This window comes from Crocodylus siamensis, chromosome 3 (assembly GCF_052110815.1).
Source record: "Crocodylus siamensis isolate JL-2025a chromosome 3, ASM5211081v1, whole genome shotgun sequence".
NCBI lineage: Eukaryota > Metazoa > Chordata > Crocodylia > Crocodylidae > Crocodylus > Crocodylus siamensis.
Genome location: NC_143397.1, coordinates 240,228,596 through 240,245,573, shown reverse-complemented (window position 1 = coordinate 240,245,573; position 16,978 = coordinate 240,228,596). Strand labels below are relative to the sequence as shown.

Here is a 16,978-nt window from a genome sequence, read left to right as displayed (position 1 = left end):
ATCACAGCCCATTCATTTCTGCAGTTTAAGATGGCATCTGTAGCACTGCATTTCCAAGAAGGAAATGGACAGGAGGCTGTGCGATATCCGTAAAACGAACAAATACGTGTGTATTCCTTGTGGAAACATTTAGAAAAAATGGAAAAGAGAAACCAAAAGGTAATATTATCCAACATACTGAAATAATCATTAATGAGGTCTAAAAACATGTCAGTTATCCTGTGTTCTATAATTACATAATAAAATGTTTAAGTGAATGATATAAGACAAATTTTCTTCCCAAAATGAAAATATTTGTAGGTGAGACAGACTCTTACATTGTATTCTAATACCATTCTTGCAGTTTGCTTCTCTTATAACTCTACCTTATTTACTTCCTGGGTCAAAACCTGGATGCTGTATATGTTGAGACTACCATTTTCCATTATTGATGCAATATATCTTCCATTTGGGCTAATTGTTGCTGTGCTGATCCCCTCTTCATGACTTCCAATGTCAAACAGAAGTTTGCATGTCTGTATGTTGATAAACCTCATAATATTATCTTGACTTAAAACTCCAAGAACCTAGAAATTAAGAAGAGTTCTATAAATCAGTTTTGTTAATGGAAAATGGAAAAGAACATGAACACAAAATTCTGATATCTACTTCATCTAATTAGAAGCAGCAAAAGAACAAGTATTTAGTAAAGTAACTTGCCTGCATGTGGGACAGGATAAGAAAACAAGATTTTTGTGACATGAGTAAACAAACCATTCCACCCTTAAGCTTTGCCCACAACTGACCTGATTAGAACCCCCATCAAAACTATCAGACAGGAATTCCAGCTGGCGAACAGCTCGTACTTTTGTAGGCATCTGGATTATTCTTAACAACTGCTTTGATTCTAAACACCACAAGTGAAGATGATTTGATTTTCCTCCAGCTACAAGCATCCGGCCATCCCTGCATCAGAAAAAGGACAACGTTTTCATCAGGCAACACTCATCTAACCTAACTAGTTATACCTTTAGCCCATAATATATACTGCAGGCCCTTAATTCATCACTAAGGACTAATATCTTTTTCTTAATACAACTGTGGAGCTTCTTAAAAGGTATTTTATACTTTATTAACAACAATAAACTACAATCACTGCCCTATCTGACTAATTCTCAGCAATATCTTCCTTGGTGCAATAACTGCTGACTTTCATAACAAGATAATCCTGGCAGCAATATCTTTTCTGTCCTGGCACACAAATCAAGATGGCCTAAAGCAGACATGACTGATTCACACACTTCTTAGACCATCTTTTTTCTTTCTATTGAATAGTCCTTTATCTTACAGCTGGACTAAAGAGCACATTATGTTCCACTCCAAGCCTCTGTTGGACTTGCAATTCTCAAGTGCACGTTGGTCTGCTTTTCTTTTTTGTGGAAAAAGGAAAACTTTTTGGATTGGGAAACCCCACATTAAATTTTCAACTTTTGTTAAAATAAATACTTAAAGTATTTTTAAAGATATGAAAAATTACAGCTTACTACTTTTGTGAAACAGTAAAAAGAGAGAAAATCTGGACTGCTTTCTAGAATTCATTCAGAACTACCTTTTTTGAGTGTTTAAAGGAGCAATTTACCTTGTAACTGCAAAGATTTTATAATGCAACGCAGAGCCTTCTATTGAAGTAGGCAGCTGGTATTTACAATGAAGAGTATCAAATTCCCAGGCAAAAATAGAATTATCTTTGAAACAGCTGAGGATGGTGTTACTTAGTGGAAGAAAGAAAACCTGAAATAAATTGATATGGAAAAGGAAAAGAAATAGTTTAATATAGCCAAGCAAACATATACACACACCAAATGACATTTCAAAATACAGCAACATGTGCATTTGTGCGTTATTAACAGCTCAAGCACACTAAGTTTTGAAAAAGCTTCCAAGTCCACTAATACTGTACTAATCCAGTCCTTTAGACTGTAGATCATTAATTTCATGTATCATAATTAAGAAAAAAAATGAAGAAATGGTTGGGTTAAATTAGACAAATAGAAGAAGTAGTTTCTACTATGAAGATAAAAGAAAATAATCATAAAAAGTTATAAACTGCTCTTCTCAATTTATTTGACTATGTTGATTGCTTATATAATATCTTAATACAAAAAAATTCACCTGGATTATTTAAGCTCTGATGACATCGCCTTATACTCTATAGACAATGTGAAACACACATCGGTAACTAGTTCTGTGTACACAGGTTTCTCTTGCTTTATGCGGCTTCTGTATGTGCGAATTTGCTCTTATGCGATGACCCTTTTTATACCAAAAACTTATTATATGTGAGGTAAATTCACTCTTATTCAATCAGTGTGGTGGAAGCCCAGTTAGCTGCTTTGTGCGGTGCACTGTGGGAGTGACACATACCAAATATAGTCTCCTGTGTCAATCTGTGGTCCTCGTTCATTGTCTACAACACGTTTCTATAACTGCTATCCCCATTATGATAGTGCCCTGTGCTTGTGTGTACTGTTTGCTGTTGGTGAGGACCAAAATTGTTCTGTAAAAAAGTGGCAGAAACGGGTCTGTAGGTCAGGACTGTCAAGGTCTTGAAAATATCTCTTTGTTACACTGTAAAATAGGTTCCCTTTATGCAAAAGTTATGTGCCATTTTCCATGAATGCACGTACAGCATAAAGCCAGGGAAACCTGTATTAGCTCCTGAACTCTAAAGCCATAAATGTCACACTAATATTAATATAATGGAGGCCAATAACTTCTGCTGAGAAGCACTATTGATAAGCAAAACTAATTATCCTGCATGTGGCACCAAGAGTTATGCTTTGATTGGGTTTTTTAGATAGTTTCACACCAATCATAGGAACATATTTATGGTTTGGAAGCAAGCACTTACAGACCTACAGTGGGATGTCTCAGCATGTCTTCACCACAGAGATACTCCTCAGTGTTCCCAGCCATACTCTAATACAGTGGCAGCCAAAATTTTTGCCAGGTGTGTCACAAGGTAAGCCCTGACCTGTCCCTGAGTGTTATTCTGATCCCCATTCTCTAGAAGCAGATCTGACAGTTTGTGCCCTGGGGTGCCAGAATGGAGGTAGGATGGCTTGATCAAGGAGCAGGAAGCTGCTGTGAAAGGAGGTGTCACCATCAAGAGCACAGCATAGTTTTTCTTAGGTAGTGAAAGCCATATACAACCTAACTTCCCATTGTCCTACTTTCCTGTGATTGCGAGGTGGCTCAACACTCCTCAAAGATAACAAAGCTATCTAAGTTAGAAAGAGCACTTTGAAGCACTCTTGAACTGTAAGTTGACTGTGATGGATGCCACCATCAAGCCTGTTCCCCAACACCCTGAAAAGGGATCCCTTGCCAACTGTCTAAACGTAGAAGTCTGGCATGCCATCAAGGAAACCAAGAACAACTGGATGAAATACCTGCTGAAATCTCAAGGCTGGCAGCAAGGAACTAGTACTGACATTCTATTAATTTAATCTACAAATTTGGAATAATGAGGAGATCCCTGTGGACCCAAGGAAACCCAACATCCTGGCTATCTTTAAGAAAGAGGTAAGTCTGCAGGTGGGAACTATCAGCATGTAGGAACCATCACCCTTCCCACAGCAGGGAAAATCCCTGCCCACATCTTCCTGAACCATCTTCTCTTCTACCTCTTGATGAGGAAGTCCTGTTGCAATCAAACCATCCTGCAGGGCAAGTGACATGATCCTTGTTGCCCACCAGGTATAAGAGAAGTGCTGGAAACAACATCAGAACTCATTTTGGGCTTAAATGACCTTACTAGTACTAAGATCGCTTCTCAGCCTCTTGAAGGCTCAGATCAAGTGTAGTCCTCCCGGCCCCCGATGCCGCCCAGCTGCAACAGATGCTGGACGTGACGTCTGAGGCGGCCAGATGGATGGGCCTGCGCTTTAACGTCACCAAGTGTGCCTCCCTGCACATCGATGGCAGGCAAAAGAGCCACATCCTGGACTCCACACTCACGGTCCAGGGCCAGGCGATGAGGCACCTGCGCGACAGCGAGGCCTACTGCCACCTGGAGACGCCCACCGGCCACCGGGCCAGGCAGACGCTGGAGGAGACCATTGCCGGGATCGTGCAGGACGCCCACAAGCTGGACTCGTCCCTGCTGGCCCCCTAGCAAAAGATCGATGCGGTGAACACCTTCCTCATCCCCCGCGTCACGTTTGTCCTGAGGGGCTCGGCAGTCCCCAAGACCCCCCTCAAGAAGGCGGACACTGAGATCCGGCAGCTGCTCAAGAAGTGGCTGCACCTGCCGCTGCAGGGCAGCAACGAGGTCCTACACATCCCCTACCGCCAGGGAGGCACCAACGTGCCCCGCATGGGAGACCTCTGCGACATCGCGGTGGTCACCCACGCCTTCCGCCTCCTCACCTGCCCGGACGCCACGGTAAGTACCATTGCCACCAGAGCCCTGGAGGAGACCGCCCGCAAGAGGATCGGGCGGCAGCCCACCAGACAAGACTTGGCCACCTTCCTCAGCAGCTCGCTGGAGGGCGAGTTCAGCCGGGATGGCGGGGACTTTGCCTCGCTGTGGAGCCGAGCCCGCAACGCTACGCACCGCCTCAGGAGCCGCAACGGCTGCACCTGGACCTGGACCGAGGAGCACCGGGAGCTGGGAGTCTGCCTGCACCCAGCCCCGCATGCCGACTGCATCACCGTGACGCCCCGCACAAGGACCTTCCTGGAGAGGTTCCTGAAGGACGCCGTCCGCAACAAGTACGCCGGCGACCTGAGGGCCAAACCCGACCAGGGCAAGGTCTTCGACGTCACCTCAAAGTGGGACGCTAGCAACCACTTCATGCCCAGCGGGAGCTTCACGCGCTTCGCGGACTGGCGCTTCCTCCACCGCACCCGCCTCAACTGCCTGCCACTGAACGGGGCCGTGCGCTTCGGCCACCAGGACAAGAGATGCCGACGGTGCGGCTACGCGGCGGAGACCCTCCCCCACGTGCTCTGTGGCTGCAAGCCGCACGCCAAAGCGTGGCAGCTGCGCCACAACGCTGTCCAGGACCACCTGGTGCAGGCCATCCCGGCCGGGGCAGGGGAGATCTCCGTGAACTGAACCGTCCCGGGCTGCGAGAGCTAGCTGCACCCCAACATCGTCGTCACGGACCACGAGGCCAAGAGGATCGTGATGGTGGACGTCACCATCCCCTTCGAGAACCAGCGCCAAGCCTTCACCGACGCCCGGGCTCGCAAGCGGGAGAAGTACGCCCTGCTGGCCAACACCCTGAGGGGCCGCGGCTACGACATGACGGTGGACGCGCTCATCGTGGGGACGCTCAGAACCTGGGACCCCAGCAACGAGAGCGTCCTCCGTGCCTGCCGCGTTTCCCGCCGCTATGCCAAGCTGATGCGCTGCCTCATGGTGTCCGACACCATCCGCTGGTCCCGCGACATCTGCGTGGAGCACATCACGGGCCACCGCCAGTACACTGACCCCTCCAGACGACCCGCTGCCGGACCGGACCTGGAGGACGCCGCCGCCTGAACCACCCCCCCACTTCGCTTTGCGTTGAGAGGACTTCGCTGCCACCGACGACCCCGCCCCACCCGAAAAGGACCCCCGCGATCGGACTTTATGGACTGAGACGCTCTCTCCGAGCCACTTCCTCCAACATTGCGGACCACTGTAACTGGTATGTGTGTATCTATCTCCTTTCCCTCTCAGCGTCGCAACCCCCACCCACATCCCCGGGGTTAGTTGGCTAACATTGTATGGTATGTAACCTAGTCGCGTTTCCCTCCTCTCCCTCATCCCTCAATTGTTAGTCCCTCGCTCAAGCGCTTTGTATTTCCATCTCAGCTTTGTCATCTTTTTCCTGGATTCCCCATCCAAAACATCTACTAATAAAAGATCTTTGACTCCAATCGCCAAGCCCTGTAGAAGCTAGATAGTACTGGCCAGATCTGCGTGCCCTGAAAAAAGCATCAAGGCCCTGAGGCCTCTTCAAGAACCCTGAGGCCTCTTCAAGAACAGATAACTGACTGTTCTCCTGTTCTCCTTTTTTTGACTGGCATGATGGTTCTCATCAAGGACTGCCTCCCTTTTGAAACCGGTACTGAAAATTCCTCCATCCATTCAGTTTTCAAATCTGGAACATTTTTGCTCAAAAACCAAAGTATTCAAAAAAACCATCCTTGACCTTTAATTCACTGATGATGGGGCCATCCTGAGGAAAACCTCCAGACCATGCTGGATTCCTTTGCAGAAGCCTACTGAACTTTAGTCTTCTCAGTGTTAAGAGAGATGCCCAAAGTGTTTTATCCATTTGCTCCAAAACATGAAAATGACCCCCTCCCCCCACAAATTACCATTGAAGGAAAGACACTGAAGGTAGTCAGGCACTTCCCTTACCTGGGTAGTCAGCTCTCTTAGAGAGTGAACGTTGATGAGGAAAACCAGCACAAAATCTGGTGTTCAAGTGCCTCCTCCAGAAAATGGTTTGGCATGTTTTTATTGATCACAATCTCTGGGAAGACCAAGGTCCAGGTCTACAATGCAGCTGTCACCCCCCACTCTTCTCTATGAATGCGAAGTGTGGGTAATTTACTCTCATCATCAAGAGCTTGGAGATGTATGCCTCTGAAAAATCCTCTACATCAAATGGGAAGACCACTGCACAAATGCCGAGCATCCTGGCTGAAGCCAATGTTACCAGCATTGAATCAGTGATCCTCAACCATCAATTTCACTGAACTAGACATTATGTGTGGATGGCTGACTCTTGACTCTTAATACAAATGCTCTATTTCAAGCTTAGCTGTGGCCTGAGATTTTGCAGAAGCTGGAGGAAATACTACCAGGATAGACTGAAGGCCTACTTAAAAAGAAACAGATGCTGACATCAAGAGCTGGGAGGAGCTGGTTGCAAATCAACTCCAATGGCACTACAACCCCAACCAATTAGCAGTCGACACTGAGGTACAGGCAACCCCCACTTAGCCCTCTTAATTGGTTCCTGAAAAACTGAGTGTTATGCGAAACTGAAAGTATCTGACAACCCAAGATGGCAACTGCATTTGTTTTTAATGACCCAAGACTGTGACCATGAGCTTTATAGCAAAAGTTGCTGAGCGCTAAGTTAAATCAGGTATCAATTTAAAATGAGTGTTACAGGGGAACAGCACTAAGCAAAACAGTGTTAAGCAGGGTTGCCTGTAGTGTCTCACCATTGAAGGAGAAAAGAGTGTGGAAGAAGGAAAAGGAGAGAAATCCTAGTCTACAGCTTTCTCTCCCCTGTGCAAAGATCTGAAGCTTTTGCAGATGGATCTATGGCTCAAGGATTTGACTCACAAGTCACTTCAAGACCTATCAATGAGCTGTAGTAGAGATCATGCTTAACTAAGGGGACTACCAATGATCACCAAGAGCCAAGTTAATTTTTCCCTAGCCCTGCAACCTCTGCTGTTTTACATGGAGAGCAAGGATCTACAACATTTTTGGGCAGAGTGCCAAAAACACCTGCAACCCTGATTTGTAAGATGTTGGCATCCTTGGGGCAGAGGGTAGGGGACTGAAAGGAGCCCAATCCTTGCTGTGGCAGCACAGCCCTGGCCACTTCTCCGCTATCCACCCCAAGGTGCACATACCAAGCAAAACGGCATCGCATGCCATGGTCTGGCACACGTGCCACAGATTGCTTACCCCAATCTAAGGATATATTAGGCCCATGGCAGTGACACCTTTTGTCACAGCAATGTCCTCCCCTGACTTTGATGGGGGTTAGATACAGCTGGAGGTCTGAGGCCCCTACCTCCATTCTGGCTATTCCTATTACTGAGTACCTGGGACTTGCATACTGCATATAGCAGCTGTGCCACTTGTAGCATGCATGCCAGAGACTGGTTATCCCTACTCTAATACTTCATCTTTTATATAGCACTTACCTGTATATCTTAAAGCATTACATGTGAGTAAGCACCATTATCCCTAATTTAAAACTGAGAAAGCAAGGCTCAGATAAGTCAAGTGACTTGCTTTTAAGATCAGGCAGTAAGCGAATCAAGGACTCCTGGACTCCCATTTCAAGCTCTGTTCCCTGAATCAGAATGCCTCATAATTAGAAGACTTGTAAAGTTTAGAGGCTAGATGAATTTCACTTTTAGAAAGGAGCAATAAATACATCCAAAGTCTGTAAAAGAATGAAGTACTGCTGGCTTCCACCACATGGGTGCATTCTCAGGTACATTTGTTACGTTTTACCAGCTGCTCTTTACTGACCTTCTGTATACCCACGGACTGGCGCACATTTAACTTCCTCTTTCTTTGAAAGGTGTCTAGATCCCAGAGTTGCGCTGTATCTGTGGATGTAGTGATGGCATATCTGCCTGAACCATGGACAGAGATGGAGGATACTGAGGAATCATGTCCCCTCATCCAACTTACTAACTCCTTTGTATCTACAGTACAAATGAAATGCATTTTAAATACATTATGCAAAGTAAAGCTATGGGCACTAAAACCTTGTTCAAACAATAGTGTGCATGGTCTCCTTATCATAGCTAAGGTACCTTTTCTTTTCATTACAATCCAACGAATGAGGAACAGTTGAGTATTCCCAAAATAACTAGACATTACAGAAACACATCCAGCTTCTCATATGTGGGAAATAATCAATTTCACAATGTTAAACATGAAATCATCTTGTGCAGACTTGTTTAATCTGCCTTCAGCTATCAGTCTTAAGAATCATAAATATGTCTATTGCAGCAAGATGGATATGCCTCTAAGGCAGACTTGTCCAGTGTGAAAAATATTAATCCTACAAAAAATGTAAATTGCATGTACACTTGTTTTGGCTTGCAGGCATCATGACAGAATGACAAGCTACTATTTATACATGCAAGCAAGGAAGGAAGAAAGGTTTTATGCACAGCATGCCACAACTATAGAAACCTGTTAAAAGCAAAACTTTGATTAGTCTCTTTAGACCCAGGCACCCACATAACTCTCCTACCAGGGACTTTGCCTTATACCACTTCTCCTATCCATAATTGCACGACCATCTTTCCTCCCTCTGGCAACTGAACAATTGTTGTGGTAACCACATAATTTATTTACACAGTAAAATAAGTATTGTATTTTAACATTTCTCAATATGGTTTGGCAGCCGAAGACAAAAGGAGTATCAGCATTGGGCCAACAGCCAGCACTGAGAAAAAAAGAAAGGGATTGACTTCAGAACAATGGCAAAAAAATGCCTTCTGCTGTTTTGCCATTCTGCGATCTAGACTGTTTGGGGAACAGATTTAGTAGCAACCTGTTTATTAGCGGTTTTGTTTTTAGAATGGTAAAGATATTAAATGGTAACAGATTGGTGACAGTTTTCACCAAGGATGCTGGTGGAAGAATACTAAAGTGCAAAACAACATTTGGGTGACTTCCAATAATCACTTAAAAAGGAATGAAGATGCAGGTATTTGATTGTACACTTTGATTTGATTAATTTGAGTAATCAAAGATTTCCTATAGCTTTCAAAGTCAGTGTAAAAGGGTTTTAATTGTCTATGCCTACACATTTATGACCAATTTTATGTTTGCTCTACATACTTTACCCAACAGAAACAAATGCAGTTCATTTCAAAAGGAGATAATTATGGTCCTAATCCTGACAGTGTGCTACCTATAAGTATATTTCTGTAGAGCCCCACTGGAATCAGTGAAGCTCATCATGGGTAGAGAGTCTACCTTTGTACAGGACAGGCCTGAGGTCTGTGTCTGCACGTCCATGTTTGTCTTGCAAAAATACCCGGCATTGAATATAAAGCAAGATTATGACTAAAAACATTTCATATTTGATTTCAAACTGAATCTGCTAAGAAAATATGGCTGTCCCTTATTTTCAAGTTAGCTTTTTAAAGCTATCCCATACCTGTATCAAAGCATTTAATGGAATAATCCGCCAAGGCCACAAGGAACTCTGTCTTCCTGCGCAGATTAAATGCCAAAGCAGTGCAAGCTTGCATCGTTCTCTGAACTAGATCGAACCTATTAAAAATAATCCCCATTGTGTCAAAAACTTGTATACACCAAATACAATAATCAGCTTGAACATATTTCTTCTTCTAAAAACTAAAAATCTCTCTCCTTTACCCAATCCCTGCTAAAAGAAAGCCCATTTAATGTTGGGCTATTCCCAACAAGTAGCTTATTAAATTTAGACTACTGTAGTAAAGTATAACATTCAGGATGTTAATACTTTACCCTTAGATGTACAATTGATCCAAAACTAAAATACTGACACCCAAAATTCTATATGAGACAGTACCAGGGCTGGTTTACCAGACTTTAAGGACTATATTATTTATTATTCACCAGTATTCATGCAACAACCTGCTACCTGTGAAACCACTTAACAACAGAAATCTTATGAGGGTTTTCATTGCAAGTTAAAATTTTAAGTTACTTTCTTTCACTCAGGGAGTTATAGGCAGTCCTTGACTTGCAATGCTTTGCACTTGCAAAGTTTGTTTCAACTTTCTGACCTCATTTTCAACTTTACAGCACTTGATCTGATGCCATGCCAGGCCAACGAACAAGTTTGGTGCATTGCCCATCTCCCTGGAGAACACCTGTGCAAACTTCCTTCGACACTTTCTTTAAGAAAGCAGACAAGACTCCAGAAAAACCTGTAGCCAAGACTCCTGAGAAGACTCCAGCCAAGAGCCCTTCAAAAGTCTAGCAAAGTCGCCTCAAAGAAGCCCTTCCAAATCAAAATGATTACTATTTACAATATATATTACTCATCTATAATTGATTAAGTACAACATCCCAAGTTATTTTTGGTGAAAACAGGGTATCGGGCCTTGGTTCAGGAACCAATCCCCCATTTATAACATTGTTTCCCGTGAGAAAATCAGTTACGAATTACAACGTTTTGACTTGAGACGCAATTTTCAGGAACCAATTTTGTCGTAAGTCCAAGGACTGCCTGTACAATACTTCAATGGGAGACTGTATGAGAACCTAGCTATCTGTTTTGGGCTCAGAACAAGCTACCATCTCTCTAGAAAGCACTTATAACTGAAGTAAAAACAAGCATTTTGTGTGACAGAAAGGGAGATTCCAATAAATTTAGATGTGAAGAAATGTAAAGGTAGAATACATCAAAGAATAACACATAACAGCCATATAAAAATAAAAAATAATGCTTACCTGTTTCCACTCAAGTCAAAAACATAGATATTCCCTTGATGGTCTCCAGCAAGTAACGAGTCACCAGAATTGTCAAAGGCCACATTGAGAAAACGTATGGTCTTGGAGTGGTATCCTGTGGCACTATGAATAATGTTAGCTATGACTCTGTGGGGAAAGCAAACAAGTCACCCTGTTTGGAATAATGTCTTTATCAAGCTTTTCCATATATGAGTAAAATGCTTCTAATGTGAATGTATCCAGGTATCCATGGGTCATTCCATGTGATTAATGCTCTAACTCTGGGGTGTCAAACACATGCCCACAGGCTGGATCTGGCTCCCATGGACACACAATCTGGCTCCCTACGCTATGGGTGGGCCAGGGTATTTGGGAGATGTGGCTAGTAAGGGGCAGAGCCTACTGCTGAATTCAGGGCCTTTGGCTTCCAGAAGGCATGGTCCTTGGCAGCAGGGGGGTGAGGGAGGGCCGTGGCCTCCATTGCCCTGTTTGTTCTGCAGTTATCCGGCCTAATGCTGCTTGCACAGCCTCCACCACTGCTGAGCCCGCAGCCCCCCAGACCCAGGACACTGAGGAGCCCCATGGTCCAGATGCAGCCTAGGTGAGGTTGACAACCCTGCTATAACTATTGCTCCCTTCAATCTTCTCACTGGAAGTAAAGCATCCCAGTCCCTCAGGTCTAGGATTTTGTCATCTTTACCTCAGACAGCACAGCATCTGACAAAGCAGGCTGTCACCTACAGAAGCTCATCCCTTTCTGAACCAGTTAGTCTCCAAAGTGCCACCGTGCCCTGCCTTCCACCTAACTTCAGCCTAACATGGCTAACTATCTCCTTCCCAGTGGATCAGAAATGGAACGAATGACAAAGGAGGTAACTTACTAAAGATGATACCTCCCCCCGTTCCCCGGAGATGTGGTGGAATCTCCACTGTCCATATTTTTAAAGGGCAGATACAACAATGCTTGGCTGGGGGAGTCTGGCAGAAGGCAGAGTAGATGTTTACCTTACAGACTAACCAAAGTAGATATCAGAGGCAGATCCAAGGGGTGGGGGGAAGGGGATGCAGTTACACCCCACTTTGATTCTTGCTCCACTCAAAATTTAAAAACAACTGCTTGGCAGTGGCAGCAGCACTTCTAGTCAGGCAACGTTGAGGGGGTCAACTGACTTCATGGCTCATTGTCATCTATCCGATTCCTTCTAAATGCTTCTTTCAGCAGGTGTTAACAACCCTTGCTTCTTTTTAATGGTCTTGATGTTCCACCAATCAAGCAACCCTTTGTTCTGCCAGGCTGCTCTCTGTTTGCTGCTCCTGGGAAGGAAGCTCCTATTTCACAGCCCTGCAAATTGCTTTTAATTCATTCCAATACAGGATATTTGCTTTTGCTTCAGTCTTCAGCTCCATAACACAGCCCTAGGCCCTAGTATATTAGTAAAGCTCCTAGTTACATATACAAAAGCAATCAGGGCTCATGGTAGAGGTGATATCTTTTATTATTAAACTAATTATTGTTGCTCTAAAAACAGGTATCACCTCTATCATGAGCCCTGATTGTTTTTTCCTCTAGACTAATACAGCTACAACCTGGATACCAGTTCTACATGCACACACTCCCTGCTCCCAGCTTTCTTTATACCATTTACACACACACACACACACACGGAGCAAAAGCTTTTGCAAGCTGAAATTCATTTTGTCAGATGCTGTGAAAAGACATGCAACAAGCTTGACAGGGCTGCTTCTGTCTGGCTGTGGCCCTGCTAGGAGTCCACCATAAAACATCCCCGGCAGGAATCACCCCATTCCCCGATGCCACCACACAAAGCGTCTCAACTCCGAGTGCAATGATGGTCCCTTGAACACAATTGTTTGTAACTGTGCTGCCCTATTTGAGCAGCCACTTGGCTCAGTCAGTCCCTAGTTAAGTGCTGGGTCTGTCTCATTGCCTCAGCCACACTGGTTTCCCTGCAGCTTCAGGCACGTCTGGGCAGGACGTGCCCAAGTGCCTCCGTCCTGCCTCCAAAGCCTGCGCAGCGACACCTGCAGCAGGTGCAGAGCAGCACAGAGACAGGGCTGGACCTGCATGGGGAGACCCACTAGGAACAAAGCCAGACAAGGGCCTTGCACCACGGCCCATGCTCGTAATGAGCAGCAACGGCCCCCACCTGAGGCGCCAAAACCCCGGCCCCCAGCACCCACCAGACCCTGCCGCTCCAGGGCTGGGCCAGGGCAGCACCCTGCGCGCACTGCTGGCAGCTCCTCCTCTGGCAATACCCCGCCCCACCTGTACGCAGGCCCCGCCCCCTGTTCTGCCCTCCCCAACCTGTCCGGGCCCAGGCCCCGCCCCGCATCGGCCCCCAGGCCCCACCCCCACCCTTCTCTCCCCGCTAAGTCCTGGCAGTTACCCGCTCCGCGCGGCGGGGCACGGCTTGCGGTGCCAGATCTTGCCGCGCTGCCGGCTGCCCACGTCGGCGCTCTCCATCCCGACACGCGCCCCGCTCCACTCCACCCGCGCTAACCGCCACTTCTCCCGCCGGGGCGGCGACAGAGGACGGGAGAGGGGGGAGTCCTCCTCATGGACTCGTCCGCTTGCAGTTGGCGCATGCCGGGCGCTCACGGGGAGGGCAGTGTTCCCCCCTCTCCTCAGAGCGGTAATGGAATAGGCCACCCGCCCGGAAGCCGCGGCGCCTGTCGGGAGTTGTAGTTTGCAGCACATAGGAAACTACAACTCCCGATAGGCACCGCGCCTTTCGGAGTGGGAGCGGCAGGTGGAGGAGCCGCTTCGCGCGGTGCTGCCTGCGTCCAGTGACCTCGTTCCTGGGCGCGCGCAACCCCCCGCCCCCGGTCCGGCTGCAGAGGTGGGGGAGGGCCGCGAGGCGTGTCCTGGGGGCTGCTCACAGGGCCACGGGCTGGTGTTGTGTTGCAGAAGGAAAGGGAAAAAGCCTCTGCACTCCTCTTGAGTGTGTGTCTGGGGCGCCAAGGGCAGAGATGTTTCATTGGAGCATCTTGTAGTGGGGCCATATCCCAGCTACATGGTTAGAGTCCAGCTCCATCCCCGCCACCTGGCTGGACCCATACAAGGCTTTGCCCTAACATATCCCTTGCCTTTCACATCCTTTCTGCTTACAACATCACTCTCCAACTCCCATCTCCGTGCTGGCCTCAACACTCGTGCCTCCCTATGCTCCTCACTTCTGAGCTGCTTGGGGTTTTTTTCTTTCTGCTTCTGCCTTCACTGTCTTCAGGGTGATGATCTTCCCGGGTGAGCTCCCATGGGCTGGGATACCAGGGTGGGTGCAAACCGGCACAGGGCTGTAGGGCTGCATCGGCATCTGGGAAACTTGTAATTCCAAAAGGTCGAGAGCTGCCACAGTCTCCTGACTAGGATCAGGTTTCTCCCAGGTGACAGCCCATGGTCTGCCAGGAGTCCTCAACATCCAGATTTGCAATCAGGCCACTGTGACCATTGAGGCACCTTAGAAGCTGTAACAACCTCCTGGGGTCCTTGCGCTGCTGTGAGTCTTCAGGCAGTGATCTGGCAGTGCCCATCTCTCCAGGTCTGTGTGTGGTGGCTCGCAGGGAGCTCATCAGTCCTTTGACAGGTCTTGTTTTCAGTCCCGCTGGGTGTCCACACACCCTCCTCACCCAGCCTAGCACACGTATGGGTGCCGATTTACTCGTAGACAACCTGGCCCAGGAACAGGCTGTACTGCGTTACACCGTACCAGACAGCACACCCAGAAAGGCCTGGCCTGATGGGTATACTTTATATCTTCCCATCTCTATATATCTATCTATATCTATAGCTAACTATATGATATCTATACCTATTCCCCTCTCTCTCTCTTTGTCTATCTATGTATCTATATGTCTATCACTAGCTCTCTATACATGATGTCTATATCAATCTGTCTATATATATATTTCTATTTCTATTGCTATCTATATATGTCTCTCTATATATCTATCTATCACTATATGTCTATACCTCTCTCTCTCTCTCTCTCTCTATATATATATATATACACATGTATCTGTATCTATTGCTAACTATACATTATTTCATAGATTTCATAGACATTAGGGCTGGACGGGACCTCGGAAGATCATTGAGTCTAGCCCCCTGCCTGAAGGGCAGGAAGTCAGCTGGAGTCATAGGATCCCAGCAAGATAAGCATCCAGTTTGCTCTTGAAGTTGTTCAGTGTAGGTGCTTGAACCACCTCCGATGCCAGGCTATTCCAGACCTTGGGGGCTTGGACAGTAAAGAAATTCTTGCTTATGTCCAGCCTGAAATGGTCTTGCAGTAGTTTATAACTGTCTGACCTCATCATCCCTTGGTGCGTTCTGGAGAACCAACATTCCCCCAGATCCTGGTGGCCCCCCTGGGTTTATAGGTGGCCATCAGATCACCCCTGAGCCTGTGCTTTTCTAGACTAAAGAGCCCCATGGCTCTCAGCCTGTTGTCGTAAAGTCTCTTTTCCTGACCTCTGATCATGCGCGAGGCTCTTCTCTGGACTCTCTCAAGCTTCTCTACATCCTTTTTGAATTGTGGAGCCCAAAACTGGACACAGTACTCCAGCTGTAGCCTCACCAAGGCTGAGTACAAGGGGAGAATGACGTCCCGGGATTTGCTTGAGAAGCATCTATGGATGCAAGCCAGCGTTTTGCTTGCTTTACTAGCTGCAGCATCCCATTGCAGGCTCATGTTCATCTTGTGGTCAATGATGACCCCCAAGTCTCTTTCTTCCGTAGTGCTAGCCAGCGTAGCACTGCCGAGCCTATAAGGGTGCTGCAGGTTTTTCTTCCCAAGGTGGAGAACCTTGCATTTTCGGCGTTAAACACCATCAGGTTCTCATCCACCCATTTCCTAAGCCTGTCAAGGTCAGCCTGGATCACCCGCCTGTCCACAGGTGTGGATGCTTTACCTCAGAGTTTGGTGTCATAGGTGAACTTGCCCAGTCTGCTTCTGACTCCAGTATCCACATCATTAATGAAGATGTTGAACAATATGGGTCCAAGGACAGAGCCTTGGGGGACCCCACTGGTCACAGGACACCATGATGATTGACTTCTGTCGATTACTACCCTCTGGTTCCAACCACAGAGCCAGTTCTCCAGCCAGCAGATCGTGGTGGACCACAATTGGCCAGTTTCGCCAAGAGGTGATCATGGGATACCAGATCAAAAGCTTTTTTGAAGTCAAGATATATGACATTAATCTCTTCTCCCTCGTCCAGGTGATAGGTCACCTGGTCATAGAAGGAAATGAGATTGGTCAAGCAAGACCTACCCACAGCAAACCCGTGCTGGCTATCCTTTAGGATGTTGGTGTCAGCTAGTCCATTAAGAATGGCCTCTTTAATAAACTTTTCTAAGATCTTCCCCAGGATAGAAGTCAGGCTGATGGACCTATAGTTTGCCAGATCCACTTTCCTCCCTTTCTTGAAGATCGGCACCACATTGGCCTTCTTTCAGTCTTCGGGCACTACACCAGAGCGCCAGGGGGTCTGAAAGATCCGTGCCAGGGGCTGGGCTTTGATGCTTACCAGCTCCTTGAGTACCCTGGGGTTTAGATTGTCAGGGGTGGCTGACTTGAAGGTATCCAGCCTCTCAAGGTGTTCCTCACGAGATCAGCATTAATGGGGGCCAGGGGATCTTCCTCACCTGGACCTCCCTGTCCCGTAGCGGGCAGGGACATCCCATGAGACTGATGAAAAACTGATGGAAAGTACCCATTTAATAAGTTGGCTTTTTCCTGGCTATCAGTTGTCAGTTGC

General features: G+C 46.7%; 1 protein-coding gene and 1 pseudogene across 2 annotated transcripts in view; one reads left to right on the top strand and one right to left on the bottom strand.

Moving 5' to 3' along the window:
* The window catches only part of TBC1D31 (TBC1 domain family member 31), a 39,339-nt gene extending 25,577 nt beyond the window's left edge, over positions 1 to 13,762 (bottom strand). Inside the window, exons 1-7 of one of the 2 annotated variants that reach the window (XM_090040580.1) lie at positions 13,606 to 13,762; positions 11,198 to 11,344; positions 9,915 to 10,030; positions 8,264 to 8,442; positions 1,619 to 1,770; positions 786 to 945; positions 366 to 566 (exon numbers count right to left, since the gene is read on the bottom strand). In XM_090040580.1, the coding sequence (XP_089896706.1) occupies positions 366 to 566; positions 786 to 945; positions 1,619 to 1,770; positions 8,264 to 8,442; positions 9,915 to 10,030; positions 11,198 to 11,344; positions 13,606 to 13,682 (1,032 nt within the window). In that variant the 5' untranslated portion in view covers positions 13,683 to 13,762. Of the gene's footprint in view, positions 1 to 365; positions 567 to 785; positions 946 to 1,618; positions 1,771 to 8,263; positions 8,443 to 9,914; positions 10,031 to 11,197; positions 11,345 to 13,399; positions 13,428 to 13,605 lie in introns of those variants that run through there. The other variant, XM_090040582.1, reaches the window with a different exon arrangement.
* LOC149869599 (uncharacterized protein T26G10.4-like) lies at positions 3,745 to 5,530 on the top strand (annotated as a pseudogene).
* Positions 13,763 to 16,978: the final 3,216 nt, after the last annotated feature.